Below are 15,643 nucleotides of genomic sequence, written 5' to 3' on the forward strand. Positions count from 1 at the left end.
TTTAGGATACTTTCATCTACCTAGATACAAATTTTTTAATGTATTTATCATCTGCATAAAAAAAATATTAGCACAAATGTGAATGGGGTGGTTACGTTTAGTAGTTTAGAAGGGTAGGTTGAAAGTACAAGTAGGGTCAAAACATGCCCTATTATGAGTTAAACATATTCCCCAAATTTTATTTTCCTAGCGTTTATGGTTTTTGAGAAAAACAAATTAATCCAAAATTTTCCGCCATTTTTGGAGGGGTGTAGCTCCTTAGGGGAGCCGAACTCGCCCATGGTTCATATATCAAAGTACCCTTAAAATTCACTAAAGAATCACCCCTTGAAGTTTGTTGCAGTCATTCAGATACACCCTGTATAAGTACGAAGGCTTTCAATGCCGGTGTGAATTGAATTAAAATTAGAACTAACACTAGAAACTTACGGGTTTTGCCGTGCGTCTTTTAAGAAAAGGTTTGACGTTTCGCATGCCATGTTGCAACCTTCTTCAGAAACTGGTTCGAATTGAGTTTCTTCAAAAGTTTCTTCGAGTTGTTCGTTTCGAAAATGTTTCAGTTTTTGCCGATAGGGCGAAAACAAAAGACGATAGCTGTTCGGAGTTTTCGGCATTAGCAATTTCTCGAAAAACGAGATCATGACATGCAAGCAACTTTTTTTCTATCTCTTTTAGTTTCGGATATAGCCTATGCGGACAACAATTTTTGGATAGCCTCTACGTAACAAACCTATCAACTCAAATAGACAAGAACTGATTGGGAAACTCAGAGCGCGCTTCACCGAAAACTTTAACGTCGATATCTTCCTAAACATTTTCAGTAACTGTGCGTACATTGTAATGCTTGATCGTCTGGATACAAACTCCCCTCCCGCAACGGCCCCGATCAACGGCAACCAAACGATGATGCAAATAACAGAGATCTTACCTACTGAGCCTGGCTACATACAGCAACCATCAGATTCATCGACCGCCGAACAGGAGAATGAATACAATAACATCTCATAAAATCGTCTTCAAGTAATATATGCTAATGTCAACAACTTCAACAACAAAAACATCTAATCCTTAATTGTCTACAACAAAATGACAGTTATGTAGCCCTACTTACAGAAACCGAACTGAAGACAGATCATGCCATTCAATACAGAAACTGGCGCTTCCAAATTACAAAAACTAGAGGAGGTGCAATTATGATAATCTTCCATAAATAATACTTACAGTGAATGCCTACACGGCTCTAGCAGTATTTCAGACTTAATAACTTGATCTTGTTTGGCATACCTGAAAAGATTAAGGAGGAGTGGCTCATTTCTAGCCGTTCCGCGACGTGTGATGGTATTGATGGTCCATGCTAAATTTTTAATATGGACACTTACGTCATACAAAAATTAAGTGAGTGGAATTTACAAGAATTAACTGATGTCTTTAAAGGTAAGTAGGGATGTACCTATATAATTCTTTTTAAATACTGAATCTCCAAAAATAGTTGTATCGGTTAGCGGTATGTATGTATTTTGTACTAATGAATTCGTTATCAGTTTGATATTATAAAACAATGATTTAATAATAAGTAATTAATTAAATCTTTGTGTAAAGGGTAAATCTTTAACAGTCGCGGTTGCTCGCGGAATAGGGGAACCCCGTGGCACGTACGGTATATTTGACGATGGTATAAAGTGGCGCCATGGCCGCCATGGCACGCCACGATTACGTTGCATTATCGACAAAATGGTATTCTGTGTAAAACGGCGACGTCGGCATTAAATATTTTATTTTCGATGAAAAAATTAATATATACCGTCCATTTTAACGATTAACAAGGTAATACATATTTTGAATAACAATAATACATAATAGACCACTGTTTTCTATCATGGAGTTCCGGTTTAGACGTGTTTAATCTAATGTGTGCAGATGCATGATGTCATACGACGCTACGGATGGCGCCACGGTTACGTCACTTGGATTGATAGAATAATATTAAAAAATGTTTCTATTTATTTTACTTTCGATGGAAAAATTAATATATTCTTTATTATAATGTTGATATTGTTTTTAATTAAATGTTATTTTTAGTTGTAAAATCATGTGTGTTATTGTCGGATTTAACAGTTTTTACCTCACACTTTGAATGTGAACAATAAAAATTACTCCCCAGAAAAAAAATCGAGATCAGTTTCGTTGGACGCGAAATTTAACTATTTATAAACTGTGCTAATTTTATATTTTTCCTCTCACTCGTATAGTAATTATCACAGATTTAATGAAAAAATATACGCGATATCGAGCGATCGCCGAAGAAGCTCCACTTTGTAATTTTTTGCACGGGTACCGTTCATCGGGAAAATTTGAAATTGCTAAAGAAGAAGAAGTGTGATAAATACGTTAGTATTTTTATTTGTTTGATATTTTTCGTCAGATTTTCATTATGTGAAACAGTGATATCCTGATAACACGTAATCGTAGGAGGTCGACATTTGGATCAATCTCACAGATTATAAATAATTAAATTTCGCGACCAACGAAACCGGTCTCGTTTTTTTTTGGGGAGTAGTTATCTTATTCGCATTTTATTCTCAAAGTGAAGGGTGAATCTGATAATGGTTCGTTTTGTACCGGGCCATATGAATATTTTACAAAAATTCTTGAAAATTTATTTAGTAGATTTTATTTTTAACTTATTTAAACTTTATTTAAACAAACAATTCCTACGGAAAGTATCAAACTTCAAGATAAATTGTTGCAGAAATGATTATTAACCCTCCGCATACGAGGTGAATTAAACTCACATGCCATACTATGTGGGGTATGACATACCCCACCTAGTTTTCAATTTTTTCAGTTTTCCTGAAGCTGGGGTATATGATACCCCACGTCGTATGCGGAGGGTTAACACGAGTCTGTAACTTATTTTGCTATATCTGGTAATTTACTTGCCCATGGAAAGGAAATATTTAAGAAATAAATTAAAAATACTTGTATTTACACAATAAATTAAACTAAATTTGGGTAATATTAAAATGCCCAAAATAAAATAATAATAATTTTTAAAGATTCATTAAAAAGTGGACCTTTTTTTCATTAATTTTGATGTTTGAAGTGTAATTTTTTTCATCTGATGAAAAAAAGTAGGTTTTCTTCATTATGCGTGACGTCATCAACCTTTTTCAAAATTAATGAAAATAGTTCACTTTTTTAATGGAATTTAAAAAAAATAATTTAAATAACATGTTCTGTTCTGTTTTGTTAACATTTTCTGTCTTCTAAATATTTATAATTTATTTATATCGTTATCACAAAAAGTAGACAAAGAAACGTTCGATAATTTAACGGATGAGGACATTAAGGAATTGATACCCGTATTAGGAGTCAGAAAGAAATTTTTTAAACATTACGTGGTAATTTCAGCCGAAAGAGGGGTAAATACAAGTACGTTTTTGATTTACGTTATTGTTAATTTATTTATTCCTATAAAGTTCTATTTTCTCCAATGAAGAGGTTGATTCTCCGGAAGTTCGTGATATAAGTATAGTGCCCTCTTATAACACTCAAACGTGTTTTATTGGCTTACAAAACATAAGAGAAGTCTGTGGAGAAAACTTTCCAACACTAAACTTAAAAGAACTTCTTCTGGCGGTTCCTTATGGGACATCGATAGTGAACCATATGAACAACACAAATCGTGACTATTTTGTTTGCTATTATTTAGTAGAAAATCTTGATGGAGCTATTGCCTTTCTGAAAAATTTTTCCGAACCATGGCTGGAAATTATAGAGAATTGGAATAAAACATTTGACGCAAGAAGGAAAGCAAACCAAATCACAGTCGCTGACTTTCTAAAAACATGGCCGATACTAAAAGACCCTCTTGCTGAAGAATTGGTAAGTAAATTTTGATATACTATATAAGAGTTCACAGTTTACTGTTTTACTAGATTAACTTGGATTTCAATAAACTCTTCGAAAAGTCGAACCACATTTTTTCAAATTGGACAAAAGTTTTCGAGTTTGTAGTTAATACAGCTAAACAAGAGGAACGGAATAATGATAATATTCAACTACTAGATAATGAAAGTATAAGCAATGGTATGATAAAACAATGTACAATGTATTTAGTATCTGAAGAAATAATTTTGCTGTTACAGATACCAGGCATATATGCGAAATAAATTTATTGTGTGCAATTTGTCCTCCAAAAGCGCGCATATACCTTGGTAACGGTCACCATTGGAAATTTTCATTATCAGAGTGTCGCAGAAGCATCTACATTTTAGTGAAAGTACATAATGTCTCCATAATTGTGTACCTATAGTAAACATTATATTTTTTAGGATTTTGGAGATGTTGCTGAAGCAGTACAAAAAGAGCAAGACACCGCTTCAAATCGGAAATATACCTTACAACCATATCTTCTTTTGGTAGGACCCACTATACGAGAAATAGAAGCTACTTATCTCGTTATTGATAATATTACATACAAGTGCATCTCATTTCTACAAGGATTGGATTTATTATTCAAAGTTTTTCATGTAATGAATGTCAAGTATCCATCGCCAAGCCAACACATTTGGTATGTAATTCAGAAATTTTTATACAACATTTCAACTTCTTTTGATAAACCTATTCCACATGTTATACACTTTGTGAAGAAATTTGCTGTTTAATTTGTTAATCCTGCGTATGTACACTATATTTTTCGAAACACTATGTGTGTACTGGGTCACTTATAGATCAGACAAGTTTATCAAAGTATTTTAGGATTACAAACAATTTAAAAAAAAATTAATATTTAATTAAATATCGACCGTTCCTTTATTGACCCAGTGCACGCACGCTGGTTTCAATAACAATGGAATGCTGTACAAAAATTTTTTTTGATTTAAAAAAATTCATGTTTCATATAAAATATGTGCATAAGGTTACAAGTAACTTCAGATGCTCTAGATGTGAACGTTATTTCGACCTTAAAGAGTCGTTCAGACAACATCTCCTAAAACACCATTTTATCAAATGTGAAAATACAAAACATAATCCAAGAATTCATACACAAAATAACGATTTTATATCCACTAAACCTAAAACGGCAAATATTTCTGAATGCAGCAATGATAACGTTAGCGACAGTTTACATACTGAAAATATTCCTCTACCAACGTTTGAAAGCATGTTAAAATCACTAAAATCCGCTTTGTTTGACTCTGCTATTAAGTTCATATCTAAATTATATAATAACATATCTTTACCGAGAAGTACTATACAAGATATTATTGAAGATGTGGATAATTGGTGTCGCCAAAAATTATTGATATTTTGCAAGAAATTATTGTTTTTCAAATGAACACTGAAAATATTAGTAATTCTATTAGAAACATTAGGGTATCACTCAATAATTTTTCAAATATTTTCCAGAATTTTGATTTATTTACAGAACATAAAATAATGAAACTATTTTCTGATTCTAACATTCTTTTAAAACCATTTGAACACATTATAGGATTTGATACTGACGTGGCACGGCAAAAGAATAACACTACAATGATGATTAAAAATGTTACATCATATTTAATTCCGATGAGAAAAAATTTGAAACTCTTCCTCGAAATTCCCGGTACTTACCAAACTATTACGAATTATCTTGTCGAATTAGAACACACAGATTCCACAAATAAAATTACACATTTTACACAATGCAATTTTTGGAAACATTTAAAAGCAAAGTATAAAAACAAGATTATATTGCCTCTTATATTATATTTTGATGATTTCGAATGTGGCAACCCATTAGGTAGTCATTCCGGTGTTCACAAACTAGGTGCAGTTTATTATACTGTTGCTGCAATACCATCTGATTACTCCAGTCGACTTGAAAACATATTTTTAGCTCAAATCTTTAACAGTAAAGATAGAGAACAATTTGGTAATGATAATACATTTAGGCCCTTATTAAATGAACTTCAGTTTCTAGAAAATGAAGGAATTAATTTGACAATAGAAAATAAACAACAACAAGTGTATTTTATCTTGACGTTCCTTATTGGAGATAATTTAGGGTTACATTCAATTTTGGGTTATACCGAGAGTTTCAATTCAAATTATTATAGCAGATTTTGCACTTCATCAAAACAAATGGCAGCTCAACAATGTTCTGAGAATGCAGTTGGTGTTAATAACATAAACAACTATTTAGAATATTTAGAAAGAAATTCATTTGATTTAAATAGTTTTCATATTTACGAAAACTTATCTTGTGACATTATGCATGATGTTTTTGAGGGCGTACACAGATACGATATGGGGTTAATTATTAAGCACTGTATAAAATATGAATATTTTTCATTGTCAACTTTAAATTCTAGGATAAAATACTTTCCCTTTAGTCACTTTGAGAAAAATGTCCCTCCCTATATCTCCAAAAATCACGTGAAAAATAAATGTTTAATAATGTCCGCAACGGAAATGTTAACACTTGTAAAAAATTTTAGATTTATTACAGGAGAATTAGTACCAATCTCTGATAAGGTATGGGAGTTTTATTTGAAACTTTTGAACATTACTGAAATACTAACGTCATATTCTATAAATGAAACACAATCTGAAGAATTGGCTGTTTTGATAACAGAGCATCACAAACTATACATAACTTTATTTAAATGTTCTTTGAAGCCGAAGCATCATTTTTTGCTCCATTATAAACGTATAATAAATATAGTAGGGCCACTTCACCAGTTATCAACTATACGTTTTGAAGCAAAACACAAACAATTGCAAAGTACAGTATAGCAAACCGTATTCAATTAAGCATGGTTTATAAAGTTTTATCTCAAAAAGGATTTTATGATGAAATTGATATTGGGAATAATGGTGTGATAATTTTTTGTTTAGATAATCCTGGCTATATGAGTTGTAATAAATATAAGAAAAATGGTATCATCTATAAAATATCAGATGTAATAATTATTAATGCAAATAATGCTTTTCCTAATATGGGAATCATCGATCGTATATTAATTAATCCTCCTAATACTAAAGATGCTATCTTTACCTATGATATTTTATTAGTAGATTGTACGAATCATCACTACAGGGCATTTGAAGTTACTAAAACATTACACAAAAAAAAATTAAAATTAACGGATTATGTATACCCTCACCGACATCTGTGTATAAAGTATTCAATAAGCAACTTGTACCTTACTTTAAGTAACTTACTTTATATATTCAATTAGTTTAAGTTTGTTTTTACGTTTAAGTTAATTATTTTTACTTCCTTTTTATATTAAACTCCATTAAAATAAATATCGTCGTTGTTTTTTGATTTTAATTTTTACTTTTAAATAACTGGTTTCCATTTAATATTATCTCTAGAAAGTACATAATCATTAAATATTATTTACATTTTTGACAATAAATATTTATTTTTTGTATAGTTTTCTTTTACTTGTACTGTACGGTTAACAACTATTTCTTTCAAGAGAGACTATGAAGAGGAAAGCTGCTGTCTTTCATTAAAGATATATCAAATGTTGTTTTGGATTAAGTATAACTTTTACTTTTACGTTTTGTGTTAAGATTATATTGATTTAAAGTGCATTAAAATGAGTTTTCTATTGCGAATATACAAATTTCGGACAAAAGAAATATTTTCTTAAATGAAGCAATTCATACTTTCAAATAAGATGAAAAAGGTTTGTACGAAACACATAAATATTCTAGAATAAAGTAAAAATCGTTTCCGTCGAGATCAATTTATTATTAAAGTAAGCAATTTTATTCTTTAAATCCAACTATACGTATTTCTGGTAATAAACTTATTTTCTTAAATGAAGTAATTCATGCTTTCAAACAAACTAAAAAAAGTTTGTAGTAAATATATAAATATTCTTGAATAAAATAAAAAACGTTTTCGTTTTAGATCAATTTATTATTAAACTACAACAATCTTAGTCTTAAAAGCGAAAACTAAAATTTTCTTTGTGGAAATCTAATATTGTCTTGCAGATATCGGAACCTAAGATTGTCTTGCATCAAATCAATTAGGCTTGCTGCAAGAAAATATTTTTTCCCGTGTAGTAAACAGAAAAAAAAGTTTTGTTTTTTATAAAAGAACCTGTTCTTTAGGTTCTTCATAAATTTGATTTTTTTTCAGAAACACTGTTTTATTTTACAATTTAATCCAGGAAGGAAACGAGCATTACTAAAATATCAATAATACTTTAAATTTATCGGTGATGTGCATACAAATTGTGGAACATAAGAATTGTTCGAATATACTGTTCCAGTAATACAAAATTTGGGTTTATATACAAATTCTTACATGCTAACGTAACAAATAATCAAGTGTTGAAAGCAATTAATTTAGGTCGCGAACCGTACATTGCGCGCGGTGTGCATTACGCAATTTTCGGTGCGTGCGAAGACTTCGGTCAGCAACGTTTGCTAATTTACTTACGAAAATAAAAGAATAAAAATATATTTATATTATTATATACTATAACTCTTATATTATATATTTTAAGTTTAATAATAAAATAAAAATATATTATATATAATTATATATAATATAATAAAAATTCCCTTTAGGGGAAATGTCTTTCCGGTCACAACGAAAACGTGGTCGACCCAAAAGAAACGTTTCCACCGTCACCATTCATTATAAGACTGATAAAAGAGAAAAGAAGAATGTATCGTGAGATTAGGATAACTGAGAACGCCGAATTGAAAAGAAAATTCAATGATTTTAATAAAACAATTCATAAATTAATTTGGGAATTTAAATCGGCAAAATATATTGAAGCATGTGATAAAATAAATTATTCCAAAGGGAAAAAATATTTCATTAAATTAAAAAATTAACCAATTACAAAAAGAAAATAACATCACGTATACTTCAGAGATTGATTTAGCGACAACTCATATATCAGGAAGAAAGCTACGAATTTTTGGAAGATGATGATTTCGAAAAACATAAATTCCAGGAAGTAGATCAATGGTACAATGAATTTCAACACCATACATTTACAGGTTGTCCCGTATCTTCCGCATCAGAGCATTATATGGTTGTAGGATACATTATTCTGAAGCGATCTTTCCAATAAAATTTTCCAATAGCGGATAACTTTAAACTGTTCCCGTGCGATAATTATAAACATTTCGAAAAAAATTTTATTAGAAAGAGCGCTTCAGAATAATGTATCCTACAACCGTATAATGCTCTGATGCGGAAGATACGGAACCCTCTGTATAGCTTTACACAATGGTAAAAACTCATCGCCCTGATCGGATAACATTACAAGGAATATTTTAAGAAGATTAGATGATGAGGTACATATATACATAATAAAAGTCTTTAATTATTGTATCAAGAACAGATATTTTCCTAAAGAATGGAAAATGAGAAACAATAATTTGTATTCCTAAAAAACGACTTACTCTCTCCGAGGGATTACAGACCAATTACTCCATTATCCGTATCGAAAAAACCTTTGAAATTGTTATAAAGAACAGATTACTGTCTGTGGTCAATTCGTTCATTCCACCATATCAGTTTGGATTTAAATCAAAAATGTCCACTACTCACCCTTTTAAAATTCTAACGTCAAACTCATTTAAGCAAAACCAGCATAAGAAAATTCGGCATTACGTTTAGATACCAAGAAGGCATTTGACTCAGTGTGGCATAAAGGTCTTCTATTTAAACTGGCAAGAATGAACGGTTCACCATCCCTAATATTATTAATAAACAGTTTTTTGTCTAATAGAACACTACGAGTAAGAATGAACGCAAAATAGAAATTTTTATACTAAATTGTCAGCCATTTATAAAAGTCCATATTTATGGACTTTTGTATCAACATTGAAGCATGGCACAACATTTTAATATCAAAATGTTCCCTTTAGAATCGAACGAAGAATGTAGCTACATCTAGATTATCCGTCAATGTATACACACCTGTCACTTCTCCGGTCGCTTCGGATTATGGACAGGAAATTCAAATATGCGAAGATTGGGGGTATTTATTAGACTGTTCTTATACTCAAAATAAGAACATATTCTCAACATGCTGCTTAAAAAATCACACATTAACTGTAAATATATTCAGGCTTTTCTAAATTTATATACTATTGAAACTTACTTGAGGATATAAAAGCTAATAAACACTTAAAAAGACAATAAGAATACAATAACAGACATAACCATAAGAAACTATTCACAACTAAAACACTTAAAAACGACTAAACTAAATATCGGGAGAAACAACAAAAATTAGTTAAGTTAAAATGAAAGAAGCAATCGAATGATCATAAAGAGTGTTCGAAGAAACACTATAAGTCAGGGAGAAATGTATCGATGATAAAATTAAAATTAACGATCAGAAAAAGATTGTTGATGACGAAATCGGTGATAGATTATGCCCACCTCCCACTATTTTAGATAAATTCGATCACCATGACGAACAGCGAATAATAAACAATGATTTATTAGAACCACCGATGCTTTGTGCCGTAACCGATGAAAAAAATTATGAGAATTTCCAAGATATTAATAAAAATAATAATAAGCATTGTTTTACCCCAGATTTAAATGATTCTAGTCCGGAAAACTCTTCGTCATAAAAAAAAGAAAAGGTGGGAAGCCCAAAAGTTCATTACTATCATGGAGTTTATCGACAACATGAACGTTGGTTGCTAATGAGGCTAAGAAGGGTTATGCGAGTGGATACCTTTTAACGGCTAAACAAAAGTTACTTGAAAACAGTACCTTTTCGGATACCCCACTGAGATTAATCGAGGAATCCAATGAACACAAGAAGGAGAAGAATCAAAAAATAGTGGAGAAATGTAAAGTAAGGTTGAAATTGAAAATTCAACCTATGATTAAGTGTTATCGGCAAGTTGATGACGATGATGAAATTGAGGATAAGTTTAAGGAAGATAAATTTAAGGAAAATAAACTTATTGAAAATAAATTTAATGAAAATAAACTTAATGAAAATAAGTTTAATGAAGATAAGGTTAAAGACAAACTGAAACAAGAAATATTAAAATTGGGTCAAGATAAACTAAGTCAAGAAAATGTTGGTGAAAATCTTCAAAAAAATGTTAAAAATGAAATGAAAGAGATTGACTATCGTTGTCTATTAAAACCGGATGATTTGGATAAAAAGAGAGTTTTAACAGCAATGGGAGGGTTATTTTACGCGGGAGAATTAAAAGCGATTGAACCGCCCGACGTTTACTCCATAACTTTGGACGGGGACTTTTTTTATTTTAGATTTTGGAAGTTTATCCGAGAAACGAAAAAGAATTAACGGTCGGAACAAGAGTAGCTGCTTATAGGAGTCAAAAATATCGTTACCTTTATCCCGGAAGTGTGGCAGAACCCGATTCACCTATTTCAAAGTTTCTTTCCGTTTATTTCGTCCACGGCGATAACGGAAAAATTCCATTGAAAGACATCCGATTACTCCCTTCGGATTATCCCTTCATGGAATATGACCCAAATTCTTTATCGAGCTTAAGCAAGCGTAAAAGAAGAACGTTAACAACGGAAGATTCGAGCGGAAAAAATTCAACTCCACCAACACCGAATCAAAAATTCAGGATCATTACGAAATCCAGGAGAGTCACCAAACGAATTCCTCGACGTTTAATGATATTAATGATGACAAGAATAAGAAGAAAATGGAAAACCAACAGATTGAAAAGAAGGAGCGAAAACATCGGTGTACCGAGGAAAATTGTCAACACAAAAATAGGAAGCATAAGAAACACAGGGAACATCATCATAAAAACGAGAAAAGTGATGAAAAAGATATTGAAATAGTCAAAATTAATATTGACCAAATCGATTTCGATTCGAAAGAAATTAATGAAGAAAAAGATATTAATGCTGTAATTAATAATGAAAATGATTTTACGAGATTGACGATCGTTGGGAATTGAAAGCGATTGAACCGCCCGACGTTTACCCATAACTTTGGACGGCAAGCAAAGATATCGGCCCCACATCATGCTTATTTTAAGAGATGCCGTGAGTTTATTTATTTAACATTTTTGCATCGTAATCTTCACGAAAAGTCTTCTAGAATGACTCCAAACAAGATGGGGTTATCTCAAAAATTCTTCATGTTACTAATTTTTTTCTTTTGATCTTTGTTGTTTTTCTAAGATAAAATAATCGTGTTTGCATTCATTTTAAAAGATTTTTAATGAAATTTTTTTAAAAATTGTAAATTAAAGTTGACGTTTATAATCGGAATTCTAACCATTTCGTTTAATTTTAAAATAACTTTTTAATTGCTTAATGGTATGAACTATTATACTTAATAAATATGACATCCTCACAAAATTTGCATTAAAAGGAGTGCAAATACTCCATATTTAGTTTAAACAATAAAGTTTTGAGTAACTCCGGTTGTCAACGTCAAATTTTATTTTTCCATTTTTTTAATCCTCTTTAAAAATACTGTTCTAATTGCAAAACGTCACATTTCCTTCAAATCGTTTGGACATCGTTCTCATCTTGGTAATTCGATTCAAATAATACACCCTAAAATGAATTTAATTAAACTAATTACATTAAATAATTAAAATAAATTAATTCTTACGGGAATTAGGAACTTAATATCGTATTCGGTTGCTTCTTCTGGGTGATGATGCCATCGAACATGGCAATTCACATTGCCTAAAATCTCCCAAAATTCTTCTTAGATTCTAATATAGGCTCGATCTGAACTTGCGGTCGAAAAGAAAAGCTGAAATCGACGAAAAAATAGTTAATTAATTAATTTAAACTAATACTAGAACAAACACTAGCACTATCACTAGAACTAACACTAGACCTAGAACTAGAAACTTTCGGGTTAAGCCGTGCGTTTTTCGAAAAAATGTTTTCAGAAAACAAATTCGAAGTGACATTTCGAACTTGTTTCTGAAGAAGGTTGCAACATGGCATCCGAAACGTCAAACATTTTTTCAAAAAACGCACGGCTGAACCCGAAAGTTTGTAGTTCTAGGTCTAGTGTTAGTTCTAGTGATAGAGCTAGTATTAGTTCTAATTATAGTTTAATTAACACTCGCCGTGACAGCCTTCGTACTTATAATTAATTAATTTATTTTTATTTTTAATTGTTTAAGCTGGTCTATTTCGAAATACCTGCTGCTTTCATCCAAAGTATCCTCGATATTCTCCATGGTAATTTCATCTTCGGGATTTGCAACCACATCATCTTCTAATTCTACATTAAAATCATTTTCATCATTAATATCTTTTTCTTGATTAATTTCCTTCGAATCAATTTTTTCGAAACTTTTCTTCGAATCGAAATCGATTTCTACATTAGTAATTTTGAGTACTTCAGTATTTTTTTCATCGCTTTTATCGTCTTTATGGAGATGTTTCTTGTGTTTCTTATGCTTCCTATTTTTGTGTTGACAATTTTCCTCGGTACACCGATGTTTTCGCTCCTTCTTTTCAATCTCTGGGTTTTCCATTTTCTTTTTATCCTTGTCATTATTAATATTATTAAACGTCGAGGAATCCGTTTGGTGACTCTCCTGGATTTCGAAATGATCCTGAATTTTTGATTCGGTGTTGGTGGAGTCGAATTTTTTCCGCTCGAATTTTCTGTTGTTAACGTTCTTCTTTTACTCTTGCTTAAGCTCGATAAAGAATTTGGATCAAATTTCATGAAGGAATAATCAGAAGGGAGTAATCGGATGTCTTTCAATGGAATTTTTCCGTTATCGCCGTCGTCGAAATAGACAGAAAGAAATGTTGAGGTAGATGAATCGGGTTCTGCCACATTTCCGGGATAAAGGCAACGATATTTTTGACTCCTATAAGCAACTACTCTTGTTCCAACCGTTAATTCTTTTTCGTTTCTTGGATAAACTTCCAAAATCTAAAATAAAAAAAGTCCCCGTCCAAAGTTATTGAGTAAACGTCGGGCGGTTCAACCGTTTTTAATTCTCCCGCGTAAAATAACCCTCCCATTGCTGTTAAAACTCTCTTTTTAACCAAATCATCCGGTTTTAATAGACAACGATAGTCAATCTCTTTCATTTCATTTTTAACATTTTTTTGAAGATTTGCACCAACATTTTCTTGACTTCGTTTATCTTGACCCAATTTTAATTTTTCTTGTTTCAGTTTGTCTTTAACCTTATCTTCATTAAACTTATTTTCATTAAGTTTATTTTCATTAAATTTATTTTCAATAAGTTTATTTTCCTTAAATTTATCTTCCTTAAACTTATCCTCAATTTCATCATCGTCATCATCTTGCCGATAACACTTAATCATGGGTGCAGTTATCAATTTCGACCTTATTTTACATTTGTCTACTATTTTTTGATTCTATTCCTTCTTGTGTTCATTGGATTCCTCGATTAATCTCAGCAGGGTATCCGCAAACGTACTGTTTTCAAGTAACCTTTGTTTAGCCACTAAAAGGTATCCACTCGCATAACCCTTCTTAGACTCATTAGAAACCAACGTTTATGTTGTAGATAAACTCCATGATAGTTATCAATTTTTGGGCGTCCCACCTATTCTTTTTTTTTTTGACGAAAAGTTTTCCGGACTAGAATCATTTAAATCTGGGGTAAAACAACACTTATTATTATTTCTATCAATATCTTGGAAATTCTCATAATTTTTTTAATCGGTTATGGCACATAGCATCGGTGGTTCTAATAAAGCATTGTTTATTATTCACTGTTCGTCATGGTGATCGAATTTATCTAAAATAGGGGGAGGTGGGCATAATCTATCACCGATTTTGTCATCAACAATCTTTTTCTGATCGTTAATTTTAATTTTATTATCGATACATTTTTCCCTTGCCTTATGGTGTTTCTTCGAACACTCTTTATGATCATTCGACTGCTTTTTCCATTTTAACTTAATTAATTCTTGTTGTTTCTCCCGATATTCAGTTTAGTCGTTTTTAAGTGTTTTAGTTGTGAATAGTTTCTTATGGTTATGTCTGTTATTGTATTCTTATTGTCTTTTTAAGTGTTTATTAGCTTTTATATCCTCAAGTAAGTTTCAATAGTATATAAATTTAGAAAAGTCTGAATATATTTACAGATAATGTGTGATTTTTTAAGCAGCATGCTGAGAATATGTGCTTATTTTGAGTATAAGAACAGTTTAATAAATACCCCCAATCTTCGCATATTTGAATTTCCTGTTCAAAATCCGGAGAGACAGGAGAAGTGCAAGGTGTATATATTGACGGATAATCTAGATGTAGCTACATTCTTCGTACAATTCTAAAGGGAACATTTTGATATTAAAATGTTGTGCCATGCTTCATACGTCTACACGAGGTACTCAAAGTTGATACAAAAGTCCATAAATAATTATTAATTTTCAATATCGGTTGGTAGAAATGGCTGCAGTGTAGTATAAAAATAATTTTTAAATCTAGTTTCTTCATTGACGTCACCTTCTTTAGCTTCATCATCGAAGTCATCCTGTACAAAGAAATATTATTGCTTACTTCTTATCACACCACTAATACAATACATATAATATTAATTTTGTTACAATAATACTTAACGTATAGGGAACTAGAAAGAGCCAGGAATCTGCATTAGAGAGAGATCGTCCTAAAAAGCAGTTAGTAAAAAG

The 15,643-nt window shown here is 31.1% G+C and overlaps 1 protein-coding gene across 1 annotated transcript; it reads right to left on the bottom strand.

Moving 5' to 3' along the window:
* Positions 1-12,474: 12,474 nt before the first annotated feature.
* Positions 12,475-14,308, bottom strand: LOC139431220 (protein winged eye-like). Its single transcript, XM_071198858.1, has 4 exons — positions 13,949-14,308; positions 13,557-13,907; positions 13,160-13,509; positions 12,475-12,553 (listed from the first exon to the last, which is right to left on the bottom strand). Exons 1-4 carry the CDS (start codon positions 14,306-14,308, stop codon positions 12,475-12,477), a joined length of 1,140 nt encoding a protein of 379 aa, XP_071054959.1.
* Positions 14,309-15,643: the final 1,335 nt, after the last annotated feature.

Source organism: Onthophagus taurus, chromosome 8 (genome assembly GCF_036711975.1).
Source record: "Onthophagus taurus isolate NC chromosome 8, IU_Otau_3.0, whole genome shotgun sequence".
NCBI classification, from domain to species: Eukaryota; Metazoa; Arthropoda; class Insecta; order Coleoptera; family Scarabaeidae; genus Onthophagus; species Onthophagus taurus.